Source organism: Bombina bombina, chromosome 5, assembly GCF_027579735.1.
Source record: "Bombina bombina isolate aBomBom1 chromosome 5, aBomBom1.pri, whole genome shotgun sequence".
In the NCBI taxonomy this organism is placed as follows: Eukaryota; Metazoa; Chordata; class Amphibia; order Anura; family Bombinatoridae; genus Bombina; species Bombina bombina.
Genome location: NC_069503.1, coordinates 333,160,853 through 333,186,405, shown reverse-complemented (window position 1 = coordinate 333,186,405; position 25,553 = coordinate 333,160,853). Strand labels below are relative to the sequence as shown.

The window sequence follows — 25,553 nt, the reverse complement described above, 5'->3', positions numbered from 1 at the left end:
GTAATCTCGCCCCATGTGTGCAAGTAGGGTTTTAACTGACAATAATAATGATAACTACTTATAAGTGTAAAATTCAAATCTTAAAATGAATGTTCTTTAAACTAAACTTTTTGCTTTCTACTCTTTGGTATACTGCAAATTATTATTAATATTGTTCACTTATGGATCCTATGTGACCTATTATAATGGAGGCACTATGAAAAAAAAATCTACCAAGAGCAGATTTCTCATAGTGACTCCATTTTATATTTAGTGCTACAGTCGGATTAATGAGTCTGGATCAATGGGACAGTATACACCAATTTTCATTTAACTGCATGTAATAGACAATACTATAAAGAATAATATGCACAGATACTGATATAAAAATCGTGTATAAAACCTTTTAAAAACTTACTTAGAAGCCCCTAAGTTAGCACTATTGATGAGGTTAGGCTGAGACAACCTCTGAAAGGAGCTGAGAGCAGTCCCTCCCCTACATATGAAAAGAAGCAATCTGAAGTCTGTATACATCAGTATACATCTAAAACTTTGGGGCTTGGTTAGGAGTCAGAAAATCAGCACAATGTTATTAAAAATATGAAAAACTATACATTTTTACAAAAACACCCCCAGATGGGCTATATAATTGGGTCATCTAAAAAAAACATTTATGCAAAGAAAAATCTAGTGTACAATGTCCCTTTAAAGATAGTTACATATAACATGTAACTGAGGAGTTAACTAGGAATGATGATATTCTGGATCTAGTGAACTCAAACAACAGACATAAATCTAACATATAAAGTGAAGGATAATTTATAGAAATGTGTTATAGCAAAACAATTTTTTCATCCGAAACATATATTGTGTGTTCAGTTTGGCCGAAATTTGTCCATACAGGCATTCGGTTCATATGAATATAGCATTCAGATTAATTACCATTACTTCCAATAGAAACAGCTAATATAGACAATTAACATGAACAAAAATCTTACATTATATGATTCAAACAATTAAAATAACCATTTTCTCAATGTTAAAAGAACATACAACTCCTGTATGCCTGACCGGCTGTCCCTAACATGAGTCACTGGTAATATGACAGAATTACACAGAGGACGATGGACAAATGAATGGTAAGACTGGCCTGTACATCATTACAAACAAATGAGCTTATTAACAAAACAATATCATTTCTTTCCCCCATTCCTGCACCTATTTTTGGCACCAACGGCATGAACAAAAGAACAAAGTGATTTTGTCAACCAATCATTAGTGTTTCATCCGTTTCTTCCAATAATGTGTATTTGGCTGTTATATCAAATGGCTTAACGAATCAGCAAAATTCAGACAAAAACCCTGTTCTATTAACCGCAATGTAATGTACATGTCTAATAATTTACATTGCAGTGAATATAACAAGGATTTTTTCTGAATTTAGCTTTTAAAAACCAATCATATATGAACCCAAGTGTAAAAGGGCAGTTGTTTAAATGGACATTAACACTTCAACATTGTAATATGCTTCAATTATGTATTTTGGTCCATTTTCTTGTAAGTTTACCCTGAAAATTGTGGACTTTCCAATTTTCTGTAAAGTAATAGGCACAACAATGTTGGTACTTTGTTAGCCTAGATATATACAAATATATGCTTCCTATGCAGCACATTATGTGGCTTAAAGGGACAGTAAAGTCTAAATTAAACTTTCATAATTTAGATAGTGCATGACATTTTAAACAACTTTGGTTTTTTTCTTCCTATTAACATGTTTTTGTTCTCTTGTGATCCTTTGTTGAAAAGCCTGCCTAGCATTACTGGGAGCTAGATCCTGATAGATCCAGATTGGTGGCTGCACATATATGCCTCGTGTTCAGCTAGCTCCCAAAAGACCATTGCTGCTCCTTCAACAAAATATACCAATATTATATAGCACATTTGATAAAAGAAGTAAATTGGAACTTTGTTTAACATTGCATGCTCCATCTGTACCATGAGAGTTTATTTTTGCCTTTAATTCTCCTTAACAAACAAGTACTGAGGGTGCCGCAGATTCATCATTCTAAATATATATACAAAACATACAAAAGGTCAATCAGATTGGCTAAAAAAGAAGATGAAAAAAATGAATACATTTTTAAATAGATTACTTAAAGGGATACTAAACTCAAATGTTTTCTTTAACGATTCAGATAGAGCATGCTATTTTAAGCAGTTTTCTAATTTACTCCTATTATCATGGCTGGATGAGCAGGAGAAAGAGTATGGCTTTGTGTGTGTGTTTGTACCTCTGCCAAAGAATAAGTTTGCTTGAAAGAGAGAAAAAGACGGTGTGTAGAAATAGATGAGGTAGAGAGAGTGTGTGTGTATATATATATATATATACACACACATATATATATATATATATATATATATATATATATAGACACATATGTCTGTGTTTATCTATCTATCTGTCTATGGGTTCCATTTATTAAGTGCCAGACGGACGAGGTTTGCTTTCATGAACCTTGTCTGCCCAGCCTTGTGCTGAGCGGGAAGCATTCACTGTGCAAGGTGCCCCCTGCTCGGTCAATCTCATGCAAGTGGGGGCTGTCAATCATCCCTATCAGATCGGATCAGGATGACTAAAATCCACCATACTTTAGGTGGCGCAGAGATTAATTACCAGTGTTTTTAAGACCGCAGCTACTTAACTAGCATTTCAGACTCGCTTGCACAATTATAGCATAATAAATGGGGCCCAATAAGTATCAATATTAAAAATGTGGTTGTTCTCTCTGGTACCCAAGGGATTCACCTGACTTCAAAAGTAATGTAGCATCACATTTATAACCTAGTGTTTACTGGGGTTCCTGAGTTGCTCTTGCAGCTTAATAAACAGAGCCCTTGTGTGTATGTGTATGCATGTGTGTGTGTGTGTATGTGTGTGTGTGTGTGTGTGTGTAATGTGTGTGTGAAGGTGTGTATGTATGCATATGTGTGTGTATGTGTATGCATGTGTGTGTATGTGTATGTGTGTGTGTGTGTGTGTAATGTGTGTGTGAAGGTGTGTATGCATGTGTGTGTGTAATGTGTGTGTGTGAAGGTGTGCATGTATGCATATGTGTGTGTATGTGTATGCATGTGTGTGTGTGTGTGTAATGTGTGTGTGAAGGTGTGTATGCATGTGTGAAGGTGTGTATGCATATGTATGTTTATGTGTATACATGTGTGTATGTGTATGTGTGTGTGAAGGTGTGTATGCATGTGTGTGTGTAGGTGTGTATGCATATGTGTGTGTGTATGCATATGTATGTGTGTGTGTATGCATATATATGCGTGTGTGTGTGTATGTATATGTATGTGTGTGTGTATATGTATGCATGTGTGTGCATGTGTATATGTGTATGCATGTGTGTGTGAAGGTGTGTATGCATGTGTGTGTATGCATATGTGTGTGTATATATGTGTGTATGTGTGTGTGTGTATATGTGTGCATGTGTTTGTGTGTGTGTGTGTAATTGTATGCATGTGTGGGTGTAAGCATGTGTGCATATACGCATGTGTTTATGCATGTGTGTGTATGTATATATGTGTACATGTGTATATGCATGTGTGTTTGTATGCATTTGTATGTGTATGTATGTATATATGTGCACATGTGTATATGCATGTGTATTTGTATGCATGTGTATGTGTATGTATGTATATATGTGTACATGTGTATATTCATGTGTGTTTGTATGCATGTGTATGTGTGCATGTATGCATATGTGTTTGTGTATGTGTGTGACTGTGTATGCATGTGTGTGTGTATGTGTGTATATAAGTGTACATGTGTATATGCATGTGTATAAATAGGTAATGTTTTGAAGCAAGAGCTCTTGATAAGCAGGAGAGAGTGTGGGTTTTTGTGCAAATCTGTGTTAGTTCCTGGGTGACAGAAAGCAAAAGGGAGAGCTTGTTAGCGTATAGAAGCAATGCTTTTTCTTATAATGGCTTCTCTTATCTAATATTTATTTATTCAAACAACACAGAAAGCTGTGACTCCAGAAATATATTCTCTCTCTCTCTCTCTGGCCTGTCTCTCACTGACATTAAAAATGATATTCTGTGGAATTAAATTGGAATACCTAAGCAGAGAATGAATGAACAAGTTAATTATAGCCCTTAAGCAGAGCATAATAAAATGAATAGATTAAGGCAACCTAACAGGTTAGTTAAATAATTTAATGCATTTGAAATGAAAAAGATAACTTTTTATTAATAAATGAGTACTTTCAGAATATGTTGTTATGTGGTTACCTTTTTGGGTGTTTTTTTTTAATGCTGTATTGTTTTCTAAAACTGTACCTGTTTTCCTCAGTGGGAAATCATCCTTAGCATCTTGCATTCCTGGGAGAGTGTACTTATATGATGGAGAGGTCCCACTTAGCGGAGGAGAGCTTTGATCCAATGAGGTATGGTGTGCCGCTCTAGGAAAGGGATAACAAATCTTTATTGACAAACAAATGACATACAGTATTGAACAAACTAATAATCATTATAAGCTTAACTGCATATCCATTTGTTTTCACCCACTGGATGCCAGTGAGAGATATGTAATATGTTGTCTCTAATATGCTAAAGCGATTTAAAACTATTTTTAAATACTTATTTATTAAATCAATTGTTTTATAGATCGATATATATATATATATATATAATTTTTATTTTATTTTTGCATGAGAAAGGTTACATTGATCAAATTAAAATTGTAAGTATCACAAATTGCATGTTTGTGCACTACAGGTACTCAAATGTAAGTTGCTTACTGGTTGATAAGGACAATTCCCTCATTTCTATTACTGGACAGGGAAAGACCCACAAAAGCATAAAAATAATTTTATTAAGCATAGGAAGACATTTTTTTTATTCAAAGCAAGTTTGATTTTTTTTTAATGCAGCAAATAAATTTGACTTGAATGCCACTTTTACTATGTACAGTATGCTTTCTTACAGACATAAAGGTATTGAGTAGTAAAAGCTTCCTTGGAATTTACTGGAACTGATCTTCCAACGAGTTGCTGCTTTTGTAAGCTGTGGGCTTCCTCTCGTTAAACCTGTACAAACACCGTAGTTAAGCTATGTAGCCTCATGCAGTAGGCATTTCTGGATCAGTAATTAACTCCGGAACAATTCAATGAACACTATAAACAGTCTGGAACTTAAACATTCAGAATGAGCTATAGTCTATGATTTCAGCTTCTGAGTCACAATGACTTCTGCAAGTATGCGAGACTGAATTTCTAGCCTTCATTTATATGGTATTTGCATTTGTTTGCTAATTTACAAATGCAAAATATCATGATAGTAAATAATACTTTCTTCTATATTTCACTTCAAAACATTCAACAGTAGTAACTCAATTATTTATTAAAAACCCAACTGATGAGACCTTCATGTGCAAAAGTACATAACTAATCTTTTCTTTCTGTATTGAGGTGCAGGCTGATAAACATATATTCAGATTAGTAAGTTACTTTCAATACACTATTAGAATTTCCATAACAAAAGTCTACAGAATGTTTTGAAAACAAAAACAAACAATAACAGGTCACATACGTGTACCACAGCTTAGGGTGGCGGCCCATGGAATGACTGGATCCGTTAGTAAGTGTTTCTTTAGTTGCAGATTTACTCAAGAGGAACTCTTGAAGTTTCTGTTTTACCTCTGTGCTGGCAACAGCTCCTGAAATACAATTGATAAAAACACTTTATATAACAAATTTGGAAGACACAAAAGTTTACTAAATGTGCAATATAACTTGCCAAAACTCATACACTATAAATACTTTGTAATGGTACATGGCCCAGAGACATCTAGGGGGTTAACTTTGATTTAGAAGGTGTGATTTCATTTTACATATTTTTTAAGTAGCAGGTTCAACAGCCTAGAAAGCCAGACAGAGGAAAATTCCTATAAAAGGGACAATTTAATTTAGTTTCTCACACTATTTGTTTACCCATAGGGTTCTTGTGAAATGACTTACTGCCAGCATTTTAAATTAATATTCAGACTTTGAGAGCATAAAATACATTGTATGTACTGTTGGGAACTGAATTAAATGTGCTCCCTTAAGGTCAATTAAAATCTATATTGTACTTACAAACCACTAAATGAAAAACCTGCTGCAAGTAGGTGCATGCACAAAAGTAATTCACAACAAATATTTATATGCTCTGTAATCTAGGGACACATTTTCATTTCGAAGGCAAACTTTCAGTGTATTTATTGGTGGAGCAGATTTTTTTTTTAAGTAAAAAGTTATTTCATAAATAATAGTTGTTTTAGTTAAATAGTAACGCCATAAGGAATTCTGTAGGAAAATCTCCCAGGATGCCATGGGGTAGATTCCAATTCTTTAGGAAAATTTATTTTTCCACAAAAATCCCCCATAGACGTTAGTGACAATTTTCTGTTTTAATAAAGTATTGTGATGAAATGTTCTCTGTGGTATTTCAAATTGGAGTTTATAAATAAGTACACAAATAAATAATAAACACACATTTAATTATTTTGTAGAATGATATTTAAATTATCTTTGTTGTATGTATCTTGTGAAAGCAAGAATTTCCAAATTACATTTTGCAGTCTAGGATTTTAAAAAAGAGAGATGAGCCAGCTCTCTTGAAAAGAAATGATATGCATTTGTCTCCCTCTAGTGAACAAGCTAAAGTGATGATCTTCCTGAATAAGACAAAAGAAGCCAAAATATACTTCTTTTTTAGTGAGTCATTCTACTGAAATATGTCAATTACCTAAAATGACATAAGGCTGGATGAAGGAATAAATCTAATTAATTTCTGGAGTAGATTAATCTTTAAGGACAGGGAAAAGTTACAACACAAGTACTAAATATATATTACAGGTAGAAAAACCTTTTTCTAAACTGCTTTGGACAGGAAAAGGTTTGGATTTCAGAACAGTTTGGATTTTTGAATATTTGTTTGTTTTTATCTGTAAAATGGGACAGCTTGGAGAGGGGATTAAAGTACAGTACAGTAATTAGAAAGGTGAAAGTTGTTGTTTTTAATAAATATATTATAGCATCTGCATTATATAACACAAAAACTAAACTAAAGACAGAGGCAGAGAAGATTGTTATTTACTGACAGGAAAAAATATAATTTTTTTATATTTTTTTTAATACAAATATTAATTAGAGCTGGGAAATTATGGGGGAGATTAATTTTACAGTGCAAAAAAAGTGGATTTTTTTGAATAATTCTGGATTTTGGAATTCTGGTTTTGGGGATTTGTACCTGTACTAAGTCCTTTGTTTTTTAAGTGACTGTCAAATGATGAAAACTGAGCAAATAAAATAACAAATTATATCATTAAAAATCAAAGATGTGTTTTTTTTTATAACATTATTCATTAATATTCTTAGTAAAATCTATAACTAGCAACACTGGCAAGAACATAATTATTTAGCAATATACAAATCCTTTAGAAAAGTAACCTACAACTATACCACTTTTTTTGCTAACAAATATCTGTCACTGAGTGAGCTATATATGTAAGGTTTAAACCTTGATTTAACAGTTATGTGATTATAAAGAGACATTGCACTGTAAAATTAACAAATAACAAATTAAAATAACATGTTCCTAGTGACTTGTTATTCCATCTGCAGAGTATAAAATATATTGGAAACTGTTCCTTTATTTTTATTTTAATATATGAGATAACTGTCCATTTGAATGGACTGAGCTTGCAGAAAGATAAAGCATCCTTATTTTATCTATTTGTCTATACATTCATTCTTTTTTATCTTATCTATTTGTCTATGCACAAAAGCTGACTGAAAATGAACAATTTATATAATTAGTATAGGTTTTAACAAAATCAGATTTTTCAATTGACAAAATAAAGTAAAGGAGCCACTTGTATACAATTTAATGAACACCAGAAGGTAAAATGGATAATTGTGAACATATTGAAGTGGAGAAAATGTTAAAGTGCAATCCCCTTTAATGTTGATACAAATAAACATACATACATGAATGCACACTAATATAGCGTGCACTGTAGATTAAAAAAGGATACACTTGGAAGAACATATTATCATTAAACTTATTCCAGTGAAAAGAAATGTAGTTGTTCAAATAGTTGTATAATTCTGACTCTTAAAGGGACATGAAACCCAAGTTTTTTTCTTTCATGATTCAGCTTGTGATTTTAAACAACTTTCCAATTTACTCCTATTTAATTTGTTTTGTTCTGTTGGTATCCTTTGTTAAAAAAAGTATACCTAGGTAGGCTCAGGAGCTGCTGATTGGTGGCTGCACATATACTGTATGCTTCATGGTATTGGCTCGCCTGGTGCATTGACTAGCTCCGAGTAGTGCATTGATGCTTCTTCAACAAAGGATTCCAAAAGAATGAAGCAAATTAGATAATAGAAGTAAACCGTAACGTTGAATCCAATCACAAGCTCTATCTGAATCATGAAAGAAACCTTTTGGGTCTCATGAACCTTTAAACACTTTTCTGCTATGCAGTGCATTTTATAGCAAGGTATCCTCATCCTCTTTAGCATCGAGGGAGTTATTAAAGTTTACTTCCTGGTGATGCAACATTACACAAATACGTTAGCTAGGTGGTTCACTCTATGTGTCAATATCTTCTTGTCCTTTGCTTCCCTAGAGACTTGAAGAGAACTGCCAAATACTAGATGAGGGAAAAGATTACATTTCATAATATCACTTGCCAATCTCCTATTTTAAAAACAAATCTGAAAACTTTTTAACTGGGGTGATAGGTTGGAGGGGGGTCAAACAGCCATTTACAATTTAATTCTATTCTTAGATGAGGACAGCATAGTTATTTGTGACAAGTGTGTAATGAATACTGATTACACATACAACCAATAAGTTGAGGTCATTATACAGACACAAAAAGTTCTGTAAGTTATTTTACCCTTTGCTAAAAAAAAAAAGTAAACCATGTGATCTCTCTACAACCACAGAAAACTTTTTTAGCTGTTATTTCAGATGAAAATAGCTATTCATTTTTTATTTACATAAAAAATTGCATTTTTTGCAAATTATTCGTAGTTGCAAATATTACACAAAATACACATTTTTGTCATCATATTAAATACTTGTGAGCAGAATGCTAACACTAGAACAGTTTTTGAAACATGCCATGATTAAATAGGCTTTTATGTATATCATGTATATAAAGTTGGGCTATTTTCAAATAGATAAGTGTAAGCTAAATGATATCATAGGATACCTATACCAAGTATACTCAACTTCCCCTGCCGACTTTGTCATTATCACCTCTAACGAAAGTTTATTCCATGAATTAACTAAAGAAAACGAAAAAATACCGGAGAGCACATTAAAGGGATACTAACCCCAGGGGGCGGAGCGAGCAGCCGACCATGATGGCCGCACTTCAGTGAAGCTCTGTGCACGGGCCGGGTGTTTTCACTAAAAAAGCGATCATATCCGCACTTATGGTGATCCTTTAATGATATACAGATGTGATAAGTAACCAAGAAGCCATCCTTGAAAAATCAGCTCTTAATCTAGCACGAGACCGGAGAATCTCGACTGGCCTACGGCCATCACTGCAGCAAACACCGCGGCACTACTACTCATGGGGGTTTTAATGCGGAACTCTGCAAGTGCCGGAGCCCTACACGCAGCTGATAAAGAAGGCGCTTAAGACCAGGATGCCTAAAGACACCGGCTGTATCAACATCACTGACTACGCAATCTGTCAAGACCGGATCCAGCTTAACATTAGCCGGTAAGGCGTTATCGCTATACACACTGACCCGGGCCTATTACCGCCCCAGACGGGCACTCATTTTACAAATGTATGCACAGACGACTCAGCGCTTTATCCCACCACCAGACCCACACCACTGCTGAACAGGGCCTAATCCATCTGCTCACATGCCACCGCAGATAAACTAGGAACCGCTCATACAACGTACTTTTATATCAAGCACTCATTACCTCTGTACTTTGGGATATTACTAATTTTATTGGGTTGAAAAGACACTTGAAGGCTGAGGTTACCCTTTATTAATGGCCTCCCTATATGTATATAGGACCAAAAAGAGTTGGATCTGTATCTGGATTACCAGACAAAATCAATGACGCACTTTTAATATATATGTAAATTTCTTTTCTGCGTACTCAAGCTACAGAGAGCAATATTGTACCAACTGTTGAAGTACAGACCCACTACCAAGCCCTGTCCGGTCATCAGCTCAACTTAATCCACGCTACTATTATCCCTGAAACAGGCACATCCAAGCAAGGGAATCTTTAATTGTGAAACTGCTTGCATGATTTTGCAATTTACTAGCTGCCTTACCCCGGCCTACACGGACTCTCTACCCAGATCATACAAAATAAAAAGGATTACACAGAGCGCTTTCAAAGCTGAGTATACACATCCTCTCACAGGGGCTACATAACAGATCACTGCTGTCACCAAATACCAGGATTATTACATCTCTTACAGCAAGTTGCAGCACATACCCCTGCTCCGTTTCCCACCAAGCGCAATTGTGACAGGTCATAACCAGCTCCCTTTTTACCGCTAACACCCTGTGTGGGTATATTCCCTGGGAGATACTGTGCATTGGGATTTTTAAGGAAGATTGTAAAAGCCTACCACCAACCTCCAATACCATGTCACAAAGGAAGAACACCCGCCAAGATAAACCACAAAAATCATCACAAACTAATCAGGGCGCAGTACACGCTTTTTTTAAACAAACAGACCAAGTACCCACAGCCAAATCATTGGAACCCCAGGTGGCTCCCATTGAAGAAGACCAAGATAATGGATCATCTATAACTAATGACACTACAACCACAAATCTGACTCAAGATGACGACACACCAATAACCTACAAAGCCATAGCAGCCCTAATCGAACAGGTCAAAACATGTATCAAAAACGAATGTGCTGACTTGAAAAAAGAAATCAACGATCTTAACCACAGGGTCGACACCCTAGAAGAGCATGAGTATGTGGTAGCACAAAAACTGGCAAATCTCTCAACTAACCAGATACGGCAAATCCAACACATCACAGAATTAGAAGACAAAATTGACGATTTGGAAAATCGTACCAGGAGAGGGAATCTCCGTTTTAGGGGGATACCAGAAACAGTCTCAACCAATGATATCCGAGAGTACCTTCAGGCTCTATTCACTGTCATATTAGGAGATAACCTTTTGGAGCATTCAGAAATCCCTTTAGATAGAGCTCACAGGGCACTCCGACCAAAACCCCCTGAAGACTCTCCTCCAAGAGACATTGTAGTACATTTTCAGAACTATAGACAAAAAGAGGAGATATATAATGCTGCCAGGAAAAGACAAGTTATTCACTTTCAGGACCATAAAGTACAAATTTACCAAGATTTATCCCTCAGGACACTACAAAAGAGACGAGATTTCCAGCCCTTGACATCACATCTTCGTACACTTCACATCCCTTATAGGTGGGGCTTTCCTACATCTGTTATCGTCATGAAAAATGGGAAAAAAACAGAGTGCTCTTCGCCTTCTGACATCGGTAGATTCTGCAACATCCTGAATATCTCCACACCGGATGAGAACATTCCTCACTCCCCTCACAAGCTACAGAACAGACTTCCCAACTCTTTGCCTCAAAGAAGACCAGGTCCAGATTCCATTCCCAGTCAGAATAAAAGAAGGCAAATCTCCTCCACTAGCATGGACATTACTGATACCATGGACATGGACTCTGTCAGATGAGTAACCTTATCATGTTGTTCTAACACTACTTGCTTATTTCCCTTGCTTGTCCTTTATAGCCGATCCTGAATGTTGAAGATGAACCTCTCAATATCCTTTTTGTAATGATCTTCAGTTATAGATCTGTAGATAACCATATGTTCTTTTCACAGGTTTTATGTATATGTTATTTTCTCACTGTTGAAATGCTCCCCACATTCTCCCAAGTATACAAGAAATATCTGTGCCTGAACCCAGGACATTTATCCACCTTTTATATATGCTCAAGGGGGATAGAAAAAGGCACTGAGCTATTTATATGATGGAGTCTATATCCCAGACATGTTATGAGGACATTATATTCCTTTTATTTAATGTTTTGTTAGATTCAATATTGAGTTTAACTCATTGCTGTCGTTTACAGTTGATTTTGCTTTGACAATATTGCACAACATACAGATTGCACATTCCATATACAAATTTTCTATAGCTATAAATACAGACCTATAGACAAAAGAGGCGGCACAACCTGATGTAGTTAAGGTCTTTATCACACTATCTACTTTGTAGTTATGGTCTTTAATGATTGTCCAATAAGACCCGAATCTCCGACCTATATTACAAAACATAATCACATATTATACAGCCGCTCAGTCGTTATCATGCGACACTCTTAGTGCCATCTTATCATCATTATGTACAACACCCTAAAAACTAGTAGCAGATCTCGAATCAGACAATCTCCACAACCCAGATATTCCTCATAGCTGAAGAAGTACTACATCTCGCTAAATAATAAATATGTTACCTTTGATTGCACCGACACCCGGCCTGTAACAATAGCTCCCAAACCGAAATTTTAAATCACAACTCCACTTTACATTCATATCTACGTTCTCTCAGGAATTATATTCTATTTTATTGCTAACAGAATTATTATTGTTCTAATCACTGTTATTTGCTTTCATATTGTTTTTATTACCATTACCCCCTTTTCATCCCTTCCTGCTATATTTGTTCCCTCCTGGTTACTCACTCCACCAATACCAACCCTCTCGTCCCACCTCAACGGGTCCCCTCAACTAACCCCTTCCCCCAACATCCCATCTGGTTTCTCTTTTTAGGTTTGTTCCAAAACCACATACACCAGTTACTATGACAACTCTTCGTCCAAGCCACAGAGCAGAGTCTCTACGCATAGCCACACAAAATGTTAAAGGTTTCCTATCAGCAGAAAAACGCTCTATTGCGTTCCACGATTTTCATAAACGTAAAATTGACATCATAATGACCCAAGAGACACATTTTAAGAAAAATCACGAGCCAATCCTATCCAAGAGATATTTCGACCAACATTTCTGTAGCTCAGGTACACATAGAAAAAATGGAGTTAGTATTTCATTTAGACGCAATCTCCCCTTCGAGTTAATACAAAAACATTCAGACAACGAGGGTAGAATCTTAATTTTGATTGGATTGTGTTATGGCGCTCCTATTACCCTGGTAAATATCTATGCCCCAAACAGACCCACCCCCCACTTCTTTAAACATCTAACCAACTTAATACTAGATACAGCCAAAGGCCCGATTATAGTTGGTGGAGATTTTAATTTCCCTATGAATCCAGTTCTAGACACATCAAGTGGGAAATCATACTTGCGCAATAATACCCTCAAATCCAACTGTTTGGCCCTACGAGCTATTAATTTGTTTGATACTTGGAGAATAGTACACACTGATATGCAGGATTACACTTTCTTTTCACACCCACAGCACACATACTCCAGGCTTGATTACATTTTATGTGATCAAACTCTCCTCTCAGGCCTAGTTAGCTCAAAAATAACCCATACTTCTTGGTCCGACCACAGTATGGTTTCTACTTGCTTTAAGTGGGCTAGTAAACCTAACACTACATACAACTGGAAACTCAATGACCACCTACTAACTGACCAAGCTATAGTTGACGACCTTAAAAAATTCTCAGATGAATTCTTTGCCCTAAATAGACCAGAAGACACGTCGTCCGCAAATAATTGGGAGGCCTACAAATGTTACATAAGGGGGGTCATAATAAAACATAACGCAACTCAGCGCAAATGACATACTGCCCAATTCACCTCCTTAACTAATGATCTGACGACCTGTGAAGCCGCACTTAAGTTAGACCCATCTTCTTCTTCTAAACTCGATAATATGACTGCAGCAAGAGAGGCCCTTAATAGATTTCTAGTTCAAAAAGCCCATATGAGAGCACTGACCACAAAATCTAAATTTTTTGTAGAAAGCAACAAGGCTGGACGTCTACTTGCTAGATCTCTTAAAAAACAGAGACTCTCCAATTTCATTAGAACAATTCGACGACCTACCGGTGAAACCATTCATGCTAATGAAGGCATTGTTAATTCATTTGTTTCTTATTATAGGAAGCTATACAATATTGCAGATAACCCATCCCAAAATAAGAAAGAACTTTTAAATTCGTACCTAGCTACTATTGATACACCTACTATCACGGAAGAAAACAGACAATTTCTAGATTCCCCCATCACCCTTCAGGACATTAGCTCGGTCATAAAATCATTACCGAGTGGAAAAGCCCCAGGCCCTGACGGTTTCACGACGAAATTTTACCAACTTTTACAACAGCAGCTTAACCCACATCTCTTATCGCTCTATACTGATATTGATCAGGGTGTCATTTTCCCTGGCTCCCTTCTAGAAGCTATGATCACAGTTATTCCTAAGCCAGGCAAACCGACAGATTCGGTTAGCAATTATAGACCTATCTCACTTATAAATATAGACATGAAAATATACGCTAAAATTTTAGCCAATCGCTTGAATCTGATATTACCTGATATTATCCACCCTGACCAGGTGGGCTTCATTAAAGGAAGGGAAGCCAGGGACAATACAACCAGACTGCTCCACTCACTGCAATGCGCACATAACGACCGTTCACCACTTACCCTACTATCTACAGATGCTGAGAAAGCATTTGACAGGGTGGACTGGCAATTTATGTGGTCCACACTGTCAAAATTCGGCTTCTCCGAGTTGTTCGTCAATAGAATACAGGCACTCTACCGCAATCCGAGTGCAAAAGTTAAAGTAAATAGCACTATTTCTCAATCTTTCCCCATTTCCAACGGAACTCGTCAGGGCTGCCCACTTTCACCCCTATTATTTGCCCTCACAGTCGAAGTATTAGCACTACAAATCAGAAATTGCCATCAAATTCAGGGCCTCAAGTTCGGAGACATAACCCAAAAATGCCTCTTGTTTGCGGACGACGTGATCTTTACATTGACGTCCCCAACTACTTCCCTACCGGCCCTCATACGAATACTAGACGACTACAAACAAATTTCCAACTTCACCATTAACATGGAGAAGTCGGGCATAATGCTACTTAATCTGACGCCTCAAGATATCCTCAGTATAACACAACACACAAAATTTCTATTAGTCGACAAACTCAAATACCTAGGCTTAACGATTCCCAAAGATATAAACTATTTCCTGACAATTTCATTAACCTTCAGAATAACATTAAAACCTTATTAGAAAACTGGAATAGACAAGGACATCTATCTTGGCTTGGACGGATAAGCACAGTGAAAATGATGATACTACCTAAATATTTGTATCTTTTTCAAACCCTGCCCATGGCCATACCGAAACCCTTTCTCCGTAAACAGCAAAAATTGATTAACTCCTTTATTTGGTCATACAAACGACCTAGAATAGCCCAACACACTATGTATTTGAGCAAGGAAGATGGAGGGTTGGGTGTACCTAATTTACTTAACTACTACAAACTACAAAGCTGCACATTTGGCCAGAGTTGTGGCATGGAATCATGCCAACCCCTCAAAGATCTGGATACAAATAGAAAGCTATTTATCACGAGTTGACCATATGAGAGACTTGCCTTGGATACCCAAAGACTCCAGACCGCATATCATACAACTCAATGATTACACTAAAACCACCTTGGCTATATGGGACGATATACTCACACATACAAAAGGTGTATCCACAATTATATCCCCCTTAACCCCTCTACTTCAATACCACTTATTTCTCAAGCATAGCCGCTTTACACATACCCCTGCCAACAAAATCCTTACGGCTTTACCTATCTACTTAATAACCACCCCTTCAGGTGTGAAAGACAGAATCACGCTTAATGAAGAGCTAGGATCACCCTTTCATTGTTGGTACTCTTACTTACAGATTAGACACGCCATCACACATAGTCCACATAAAGATATGATTCTGAGACCCTTAACTGCTTTCGAACAGCTATGTGTCAACCCAAAAATAAGTAAGGCGCATCTATCCTTGATGTACAAAATCCTCAGAGGCTCATTCCCTGAGAAAAAACCAACATACTTAAAGAGATGGACAGATGAGCTCCTCATTGACCTAGACGCTGAAACTTGGAGGCGATGCTTCCGCTATACACATTCCTCTTCCATGTCCTTGACCATTTCTGAACTCAATTACAAAATTTTAGCTCGGTGGTATTTAACCCCACAACGCTTGAAAGTTATATACCCTACCGCCTCCTCCAGTTGCTGGAGGAGATGTGGAGAAGAGGGTACCATCATCCATATTTGGTGGTCTTGCCCCCTCCTAAATAACTTCTGGAATCAAATAGAGAGACACATATCTAATATCTTGGGCACTAACATTACGCTATCTCCACAAATCATTCTTCTCAGCCACATCCCTAAACTCACATGTATTTATCGCAGAAAACTACTTTTATTAATGCTATCGTGTGCTAAAAGATTAATTCCTCGATTGTGGAAAACACAAGAGATACCTACGGTTGCCCAATGGCAATGTGAAGTCAGCCATATTCTCACATTAGAAAAGATGCATCATTGTTATCTAGGTAAGCAAGACATGATAACTAACATTCAGTTTATATGGGAGCAGGGCTCCCAAGAACATAATTATTAGGCTTATTCCACAACTTTTCCCTAGCGGTAACAATCATATATCACCCCGTATTTGAAACCTTCATGACATAATTATAATCTTCCAACTCAAATTTTGCATTAAACCAGATGGGATAAAATTCTGTATCCTTCTCTTTTAAACCTTTTTCCCTAAACCCTACCCCACTCCCCATCCCCCGCCTCATCATACTCCTCTTCATGAATACCTTCACCCAGGTCTTCCCTGGTGTGATTCACCTCTTCCCTTATCTAACCCTCAAAACTTTTTCTTAAAAAATTGGTCATTGATTATTGAAAGTTGCTGTTCTAACGAATTGTCACTTTAATGTTGATGTAAGAAATGTGCCTTTATCGTGTATATTTCAATGTACCTTTTGTCAATAAAAATCATTTAAACATAAAGGGATACTAACCCCACATTTTTTCTTTCATGATTCAGAGTATGCAATTTTAAGCAACTTTCTATTTTACTCCTATTATCAATTTTTCTTTGTTCTCATGTTATCTTGATTTGAAAAAGCAGTAATAAAAGGTTAGGAGCCGGCCCATTTTTAGTTCAGCACCTTGGTAGAGCTTGCTGATTGGTTTGCTAGATTTAGCCACAAATCACCAAGTGCTAACCAGGTGGTGAACAAAAAATGGTCCGGCTCTAAAGCTTACAGTACTGCATTTTCAAATCAAGATAGCACGAGAACAAAGAAAAATTGATAATAGGAGTAAATTAGAAAGGTGCTTAAATTCTCATGCTCTACCTGAATCATGAAAGAAAAAAAAATGGGGTTAGTATCCCTTTAAGGTAAATATTGTAGCTACATGTGAACTTTTCACATGAAGCTTCGAAAAATTTACATTTGTTTTAAAATCTAATAAAAAAGTATGTGATAAGGGGCTGTCTGTAGCGGCTTAAAAAACAGGAAGAAATTTAGAGGTTTTTATGTTATAAAGTATAATAATATAACAATGTTAGTTGTGCAAAGCTGGGGAATGGGTAGTAAAGGCGTTAGCTATCTTTTTTTTACCAATAACAATTTTGATGTAGACTGTCCCTTTAAATAAATCAATCCCCAAAAATGATTAATGTATTTCAGGAGACTACAAATAGATTATGGTAAATCTTGCCATTGCATTTTTCAAATGGTCAACTTTTAGAAATTAGAATTGGCAAATATGGTGCTTTGTTTCTACTTCTATATTTAAAAATACACTGAGCTAAAAATAGCAGCATGTATATATGTTAAAATACAGTGGGCTAAATTACAAGTGGCACGCTAATGTTAGCACAGGTCGCAATAAGAATATCACAACCACAATAACTAGCAACCCTGAAGAGCTAGCGTAAATTTCAAGGGTTAAAAAAAAATATTATATATATATATTTTATAATATATGTTATATTTAAATATATATATATGTGTGTGTTTATATGCTTATATGTGTAAATATGTATATACATAAATGTATGTATATGTGTGTGTGTATATATATATATATATATATATATATACACATATATATATATATATATATATACATACATACACTCACTTTTAATCCCTTTTTATAGACATATATATTAAAAATCATACATATAGAAATATGTAATTAAAAATAAAGAGAACACTTTCTTCTATGTGAAGAACATTGGAATGTAAAGTATTCATAACTATGTCGGATTAGAGCGTGAGCAATAATTGATATCCGAAGTCCTGAAGTTAGCACGCATTGGACTTTCGCTTGAGCACTAACTTGTAATACACACTCTAACCAGGCCGCTTTACTCTGAGCGCAGGTAGCACGCGAGTGAAAAAATTTGTTAGTGCCACCTGCAATCTGGCTCAGTATGTTTTACATTAAGAAATAAAAAGTTACATTTTAAATAAAATGAACAAGACGTAGAGGAATTTAAATGTAAAGCTGTAGTCATTGTGTGAAGAAAATGTATTCATGTCTATTGTATGTGTTTGTGGATAGACAGGCAGAAAGATAAATAAAACACATAATACTTTCCTATACCTTTTTACTGATTTATTATTAGATACTAGATACACATAAATACATGCACATACTTTCTTTTACTCGCTCTTTGTTCCGAGAGACAGACAGTTGCTGTTCCCGACGGTGGCGTTCTACTTCCTGTTCCTGTCTCTGCTGTTCTAGTTTGTGCTCCTTTTCTCTCTCTAGTAGTTCCTGCTGCTGCTTCATCGCAAGAAGTTCTTGCTGTAGCTGAACAAATAAAGCAAAATAAATTATTTACTATTTAGTAAAATGTTATACCTGCTATCACAGAAAACACGAATGGAAAAGACTATTGACATCACACATTTTTGGAAAATAATTTTGTTAGTACTGATCACTATATTTAATTTTCATTATGTATTTCCTTTCAGCTTTGTCCCAAGATTAAATTTAAAAGTATGCAGGTACATAATAGATAAAACATAAAAGTTGTGATGTGCATGAAATCCACTGGTTCTATTGTGGCCCAGTGCCAATACTAAACCCAGAGTCCCAAAGTAACGGAACGTTTACAACAGTACATATCAAAACATAGTTGCTGCATCAGGAAGCAGTTTTAGATCATAGTGCAATCAATTAGATCTCTACAGATGACCAATGCAACTATGATATTGAAAAACAATATTTTCAAGTAATAAACTCACAAAGGGGGATAATATCAGCTAAAGCAAAACACAGATAATACAGACACATAATCAAGTTAAATACTCAAAGTAATGTTTGGGAAAGTTGTGGAATTTGATAGAGGAGAGATGGGAGAAAACAGCAGCTAGGAAGATGAAAGTAAACAAGTCTGAAGGAACAGGGGTCAGGGGTGTATGTAACGTCCTGGGTATTACATACAATAGTGGAGATGACAAAAATTGGAGCTGTAACCTGTAGAGACCAGACACATCAAACTTCCTTACCCTATTGGGATATATGGAACTTTGTGGACACAGGTGTTAAAATAACAACAGGTCTGAGAGACTCCTCCCCCTTTTTCCCCAGTTGGACGCTTCATACTTGTGTTCATTAAATGTAAGTGTGTCTTATATGTTTTAATATTAAAAGGATTGTGTAATGGATAATACACTTAGATATGGCTTTGTGCGCTTCTGTCTTTCAGTATGTTATCTTGAGAAGATTAAAAGTACAGAAAGTTAGTGTCTATCAATGAAACAAGTGTTCCACTCTTAAATGAGTTTTATGCAACTTTCATTCACTAACAAACAAACTTGTTGATGATTATATTATTTCACTAACTATAGCCTCAATTTCAGATCATCAGAATTTCTGTGTGTAGTACCTTTCCCTTGTTTATTAAAAGTTTAGGTAGATTGAGTGATAGCAATGTGTTAGAACATTTACATTTTACTATCACACAATTGTGTGCCTTTATCTACACTGTCAGAAAAAAACCACAGCAGTTGTACCCTCAATGGGTCATAATTACACCATAAGGAACTAAGATGTCCATGCCTATACCATTTAATCACCAAAAAGGGTACAATAACTTCTGTGACCTAAACGTTGAGGGGGACGGGTGGTTTAAGGATGTCAAACCTTGCAAGTCCATATAATTTGTGCACCTCAATTATTCAATGAAAACATCATTGACAATCACCAAAATTCATTTGACATACATGCTGTACAGCAAATGGTTGTTGATTATGTGCAAGAGGTGGACAAAACAACAAAAAATACTTAACAATCCATATTTTCAATGACGCTGTGTTGTTGTTTCTAAATAGCACACAAGCACTTATTTTAATGTTTACATTTAGAGCATTAAGATGATAACTCTTACACATAAAGCAAATATATTAACTTAAATTACAAAGAAAAAATTAAATTTTTATTTCTATAAAATAAAGAGCTGTTTAAAAATTGTAACTGTTCCTGAGTCACATACATGGACATTGTGTAACAGGCCATAGCGCCATCTATTGGTAATCCTTCCTTTTGTTAGAGTTATATTTTTTTATTATGTTGTTTTCTATATGTTTTCTCTATGTTTATGCCTTGTGTGTCATGTCACCATAAGTTAAATGGCGTGTTGTTAAGAGTGTAGTACAAAGTGAAATAAGGCATTTTGAGTAGCTCCTTTTGGAACAGTTTGTTTTGCCTGGTTCTTTCAGGAATTCTAGTGGCAGAGTCTTAGGGCCTGCTTTTTGGCTACACTTTCCTCTTACTTATATACTTTCTGAGCAAGATTAGAGTAGGTGTGAATGTATATTTGAGTGTTATATAATACATTTGATGGAACAGCATTTTTAATATGCTGTGTTGAGTACAAAATTGCCATCATGAGGTACTAAGAGCTTGTCACTGAGGAAGTAGCCTTAAAAGGCCAACTTTGCACCATTTTTAAGGGTACATTATGGTACCATAGCATTGCAGTCCAATTTAGTCACCAAAGGTACATACTGGCCTTTTAAAGGTACAATCTGCAAGGGTACCAATATGTACCCATATTAAAAGGTACAGCAGGTATACCTTTGAGGGTACTGCCCCAGTGACAAGCTGTTGTAACCCTAAAGGTACAATTTTGCACTTTTGTTCTGAGTGTATGTGTTAAATAGGTCAAATGCATAGCTGAAGTCCACTTCAGAGAGGTAATACACGTCCACTTCTGAGCTGTACTCAGGCCAGTCAGCCACTGAGGAGGGCATATGTGTGTAGTAGATACTGAGAAAGTAGCCTTAAAAGGCCAACTTTGCATCATTTTTAAGGGTACATTATTGTACCATAGCATTGAGGTCCAATTTAGTCACCAAAGGTACATATTTGCTTTTTAAAGGTACAATCTGCAAGGGTACCAATATGTACCCATATTAAAGGGTACAGCGGGTGTACAATTTTTGCACATTTGTTCTGACAGTGTGTGTGTTAAATAGGTTAAATGCATAGGTGAAGTCCACTTCAGAGAGGTAATACACATCCACTTTTGAGCTGTACCCAGGCCAGTCAGCAACTAAAGAGGGCATATGTGTGTAGTAGACAATCATCAGCTTAACCCCCAACTCCAAAGCAGAAGTATATCGCCACATCAGAAAGGCCTTCAACATTGTGTTTAACCCCTTTGCTAGACATAAAGTAGTGTTATATTAAAATGTTCTAGTGATTTAGAGCAATTCACTATAGCACTGTTATGTCCCATGGGATTTGTGGTTGGGTATCTAAAGTATCGGGGGGTTTGCAACAAAGGGATTCTGTAGGGTGGGTTGTTTAGCATTAAAGGGCTACTAAAGTCCAAAATAAAGTTTCATGATTCCGGTAAAGCACGCAATAAAAAAAAAAACAACTTTAAAATTCCATCACGATATGCACAATATTTTTATATGCACACTTTCTGAGGCTCCAGCTCTCAGTATGCATGTGCAAAAGTGCACAGTATATACATATATATATATATGCATTTTGTGATTGGCTGATGGCTGTCATGATACAGAGGGAGTGAAAGTTTGAATAACTTTGTAATTTGCAAGAAAACATTCTACTGCTCCTTTCAAATTCAAAGTGCTCTTGTATTGTGTTTTTATTGTGTAAATGTTAGTTATTTTATTCTGCTGTATTTAGTGGTCCTTTAATATCTTGTGTTAAAAGTCTCACCTGTACCTTAAAGTATAAAAGTATGCAGCCAGGGTTTATCCACATAGAAATACCATATAAATCCAAATAAGTGGAACTTTTTACATTTTTGCTTTTCAAACAAATAACTTTAATTCAGCAACAAAGACTCACTCCTTACTCAGGGCCAGATTACAAGTAATGCACTATCTAGCACTTACATTTAGGCGCTATCACCGCCAGAAGTAAGCCTGTAATGCAGGTGGGTTAGCGAGTGTATTACAAATTTAATGTAAACGGTTTGAAAGTGAGCAAAACCCAATTTCAGGACTTCGGATATCACTACCATGTTAAAGTGCCATAAAACAGGTTGAGATCTGTGTATATCCCAAAAGGGCTAATTAATTTGAAATAGTTTGCATACATTTTTTTTTAAAATTGCTGGCAAGTATTTTAAAATAATTTTCAAAAATAAACAAAATGATTTACATACCTAAACTGCCTGGAGCAGCTAACTCCACCCCTTTTATCAGTGTTTAGACACAGGCATTGTATTTGAACTGAGTTTACAGCTTCTAGGCATGCTCCAGCAGATAATCCCATTTGCATTTTACCAAAAGAACAATAAACATAGATAGAGCCATAAAAGGAATTGTGTGGGGGGAGTTAGAACTTTACAATTCAGAAACTAAAAAGAAAGGGTTAATGGCGAGGCACTGCAGTATAAATTTGAAGGTAAGGTAATTAAAGTACACATTATATTATTTTGTCTCTATCCCAATTTGTTTTATGTCCCTTTAACTTATTTTCCCCATAGGCTATAATGGAGCACGCTGATGAAAAATAAGGAATACTTATCACTCGTGAACTAACCAGACACCGCGTTAGACCAAGTGCACTTAAACCAACGTGAGTTATTCATATTTTACATGTTATTCACATAGAAGAAAATGTTTTTTGTTTTTTTTTTAAATATATATTTCTGTATATAAATATATATGATTATATATATATATATATATATATATACATACATAAATACATATAGGGATATCTATTTTAAAATACTAAGAACATTTTCTCCTATGTGAAGAACATTGGAATGTAAAATATTTACAGTAAATACACAGTAAAACACATAATAAATTGTAAAATTAAATAAAAATATTTTTGCATATTTTAAGATTTTTGAGTGGAAAGGGCTCCAAAGTGTGTGTGTGTGTGTATATATATATATATATATATATATATATATATATATATATATATATATATATTTGCATATGAAGAGAGAAGCGTTCTACCAGGAATGAACAACAGCTCATCAGCTAGTTCTATGGTGACTTACCACTCAGGAGCAGCCTCTTTTAGACCAGTGTGCTTTTCATAGAGGAAAACTTTCCTGTAATATATCAGTCTGATCCTGCCAAGTAAGGTCAGTCCAGCCCCAAAATACCAGGTAATTCTACCCTGAACAATGAACATGACAACCCCAGACAATCGTTTCGGCCTCCTATGGGCCTTGTCAGTGAGATGCAGCCACATTCCTCTAAGCACACTGGGCAAGGATTCCACATCTGGTTTCCCCCATCACCCATAGGGAGACCTCCCTAGGGTAATATTAATTTGCATATGAAGAGAGAAGCGCTCTACCAGGAATGAACATTGAACAACAGCTCATCAGCTAGTTCTATGGCGATTTACCACCCAGGAGCAGCCTCTTTTAGACCAGTGGTAGAGCGCTTCTCTCTTTGTAATATGACCCTGGGGAAGTCTCCCTATGGGTGATAGGGGAAACCAGACATGAACTCCTTGCCCAGTGTGCTTAGAGGAATGTGGCCGCACCTCACTGACGAGGCCCATAAGAGGCCGAGATGATCATCTGGGGTTGTCATATTCGTTGTTTAGAGGAGAATTGGCTGGTATTTCGGGGCTGGACTGTCCTTACTTGGCGGGATCAAACTGATATACTTCAGGAAAGCTTTTCTCTGTGAAAAGCACACTGGTCTAAAAGAGGCTGCTCCTGGGTGGTAAATCGCCATAGAACTAGCTGATGAGCTGTTGTTCGTTCCTGGTAGAGCGCTTCTCTCTTTGTATGCAAATATATATATGTATATAAATATATATATATATATATATATATATATATATGTTTGTGTGTATTTATACATTGTTTATATATATGTATGCATATACAAATGCATATGTATATACATATATACCTATATACATATATTTATATATTCACATAATATAGCCCTTCCACTTCAAATACCTTGTCATTATGCCTTATACATTTTAACCCTTATAAAAAATTTGTATAAATAGTTATCTGAATATTTTTTTATTAGAACTTTTTTGGTGCATCTTTATTTTTAGCCTTTTATGTGAGGTCTTCAGTAGCACTAACCCAAGGAGTGCAAATTTAGATTGCACTCTCCGGTGCACATTTACTTTCAACTTATAATATGTATGCAAGTTATCAATATCGTGACCGCACTAATGTTAGTTAGTACGCCATTTGTACTCTAGCCCTCAGACAGGTAAATACATCAGCCTGAAATTGTTTTTGTTTTTCTATTTTTTTCTCGCCTCTTTTAATGTGTTTTACTATTAGGTTTGTGTATCTGACTATGGATGGTGGAATAATTTGAAATTGACAATTGTCAAATGTTTTATGAACATTCTGACATTCATTTTTAAAAAAATAAATCCATTTGGTTATTCTGAATAAATATCACATCTTCTTTAATATATATTCACTAAAATTACAAAATGTAATATTTGATTGTTGATTCTCATATTTTAAATGTTTTTTTCTGAAATGAAATGTTATACGTTATACAAAATGTAACATTTATTCTGTAGAAACATATGAATGGAAGAACAAATCTAAAGGGAAATATATCATTTGAATGTCAAAATCAGACATATGATTCTCCATAATCCTGAAATTGTGAAAATATTAATAATAGTAAGACTATACATGCAATGAGAAATACATTTTGATTCTAACCTAACATTAGCTAGCAAATAATCTCTACAAGAGAACATACAATCCAAAGATAACAAAGAAACTGCTGTATTCTGGACTGAATATTGTTATAAGATTGAGCTATATATTTGTGGTACATAAAGTTATTAGTACCTTATTGCGAACAATTAAAATCTGGTTTAAATTATAGTTATTGACATGCTCTATTTGTTTATAAAAGCAAATTTCTTTTTTAATAACCAAAATATAAAATTCTCTAAACTGCTTTA

At 35.5% G+C, this 25,553-nt stretch overlaps 1 protein-coding gene across 4 annotated transcripts in view; it reads right to left on the bottom strand.

The window, feature by feature from the left end:
* HDAC9 (histone deacetylase 9) overlaps positions 1-25,553 on the bottom strand; it is a 2,434,493-nt gene that overhangs the window by 1,294,996 nt on the left and 1,113,944 nt on the right. For 3 of the 4 annotated variants that reach the window (XM_053714129.1, XM_053714128.1, XM_053714130.1), the window contains 3 exons: positions 18,788-18,944; positions 5,572-5,698; positions 4,321-4,442 (listed from right to left, as the gene is read on the bottom strand). In XM_053714129.1, the coding sequence (XP_053570104.1) occupies positions 4,321-4,442; positions 5,572-5,698; positions 18,788-18,944 (406 nt within the window). The remainder of the gene's footprint in view (positions 1-4,320; positions 4,443-5,571; positions 5,699-18,787; positions 18,945-25,553) is intronic. The other variant, XM_053714127.1, reaches the window with a different exon arrangement.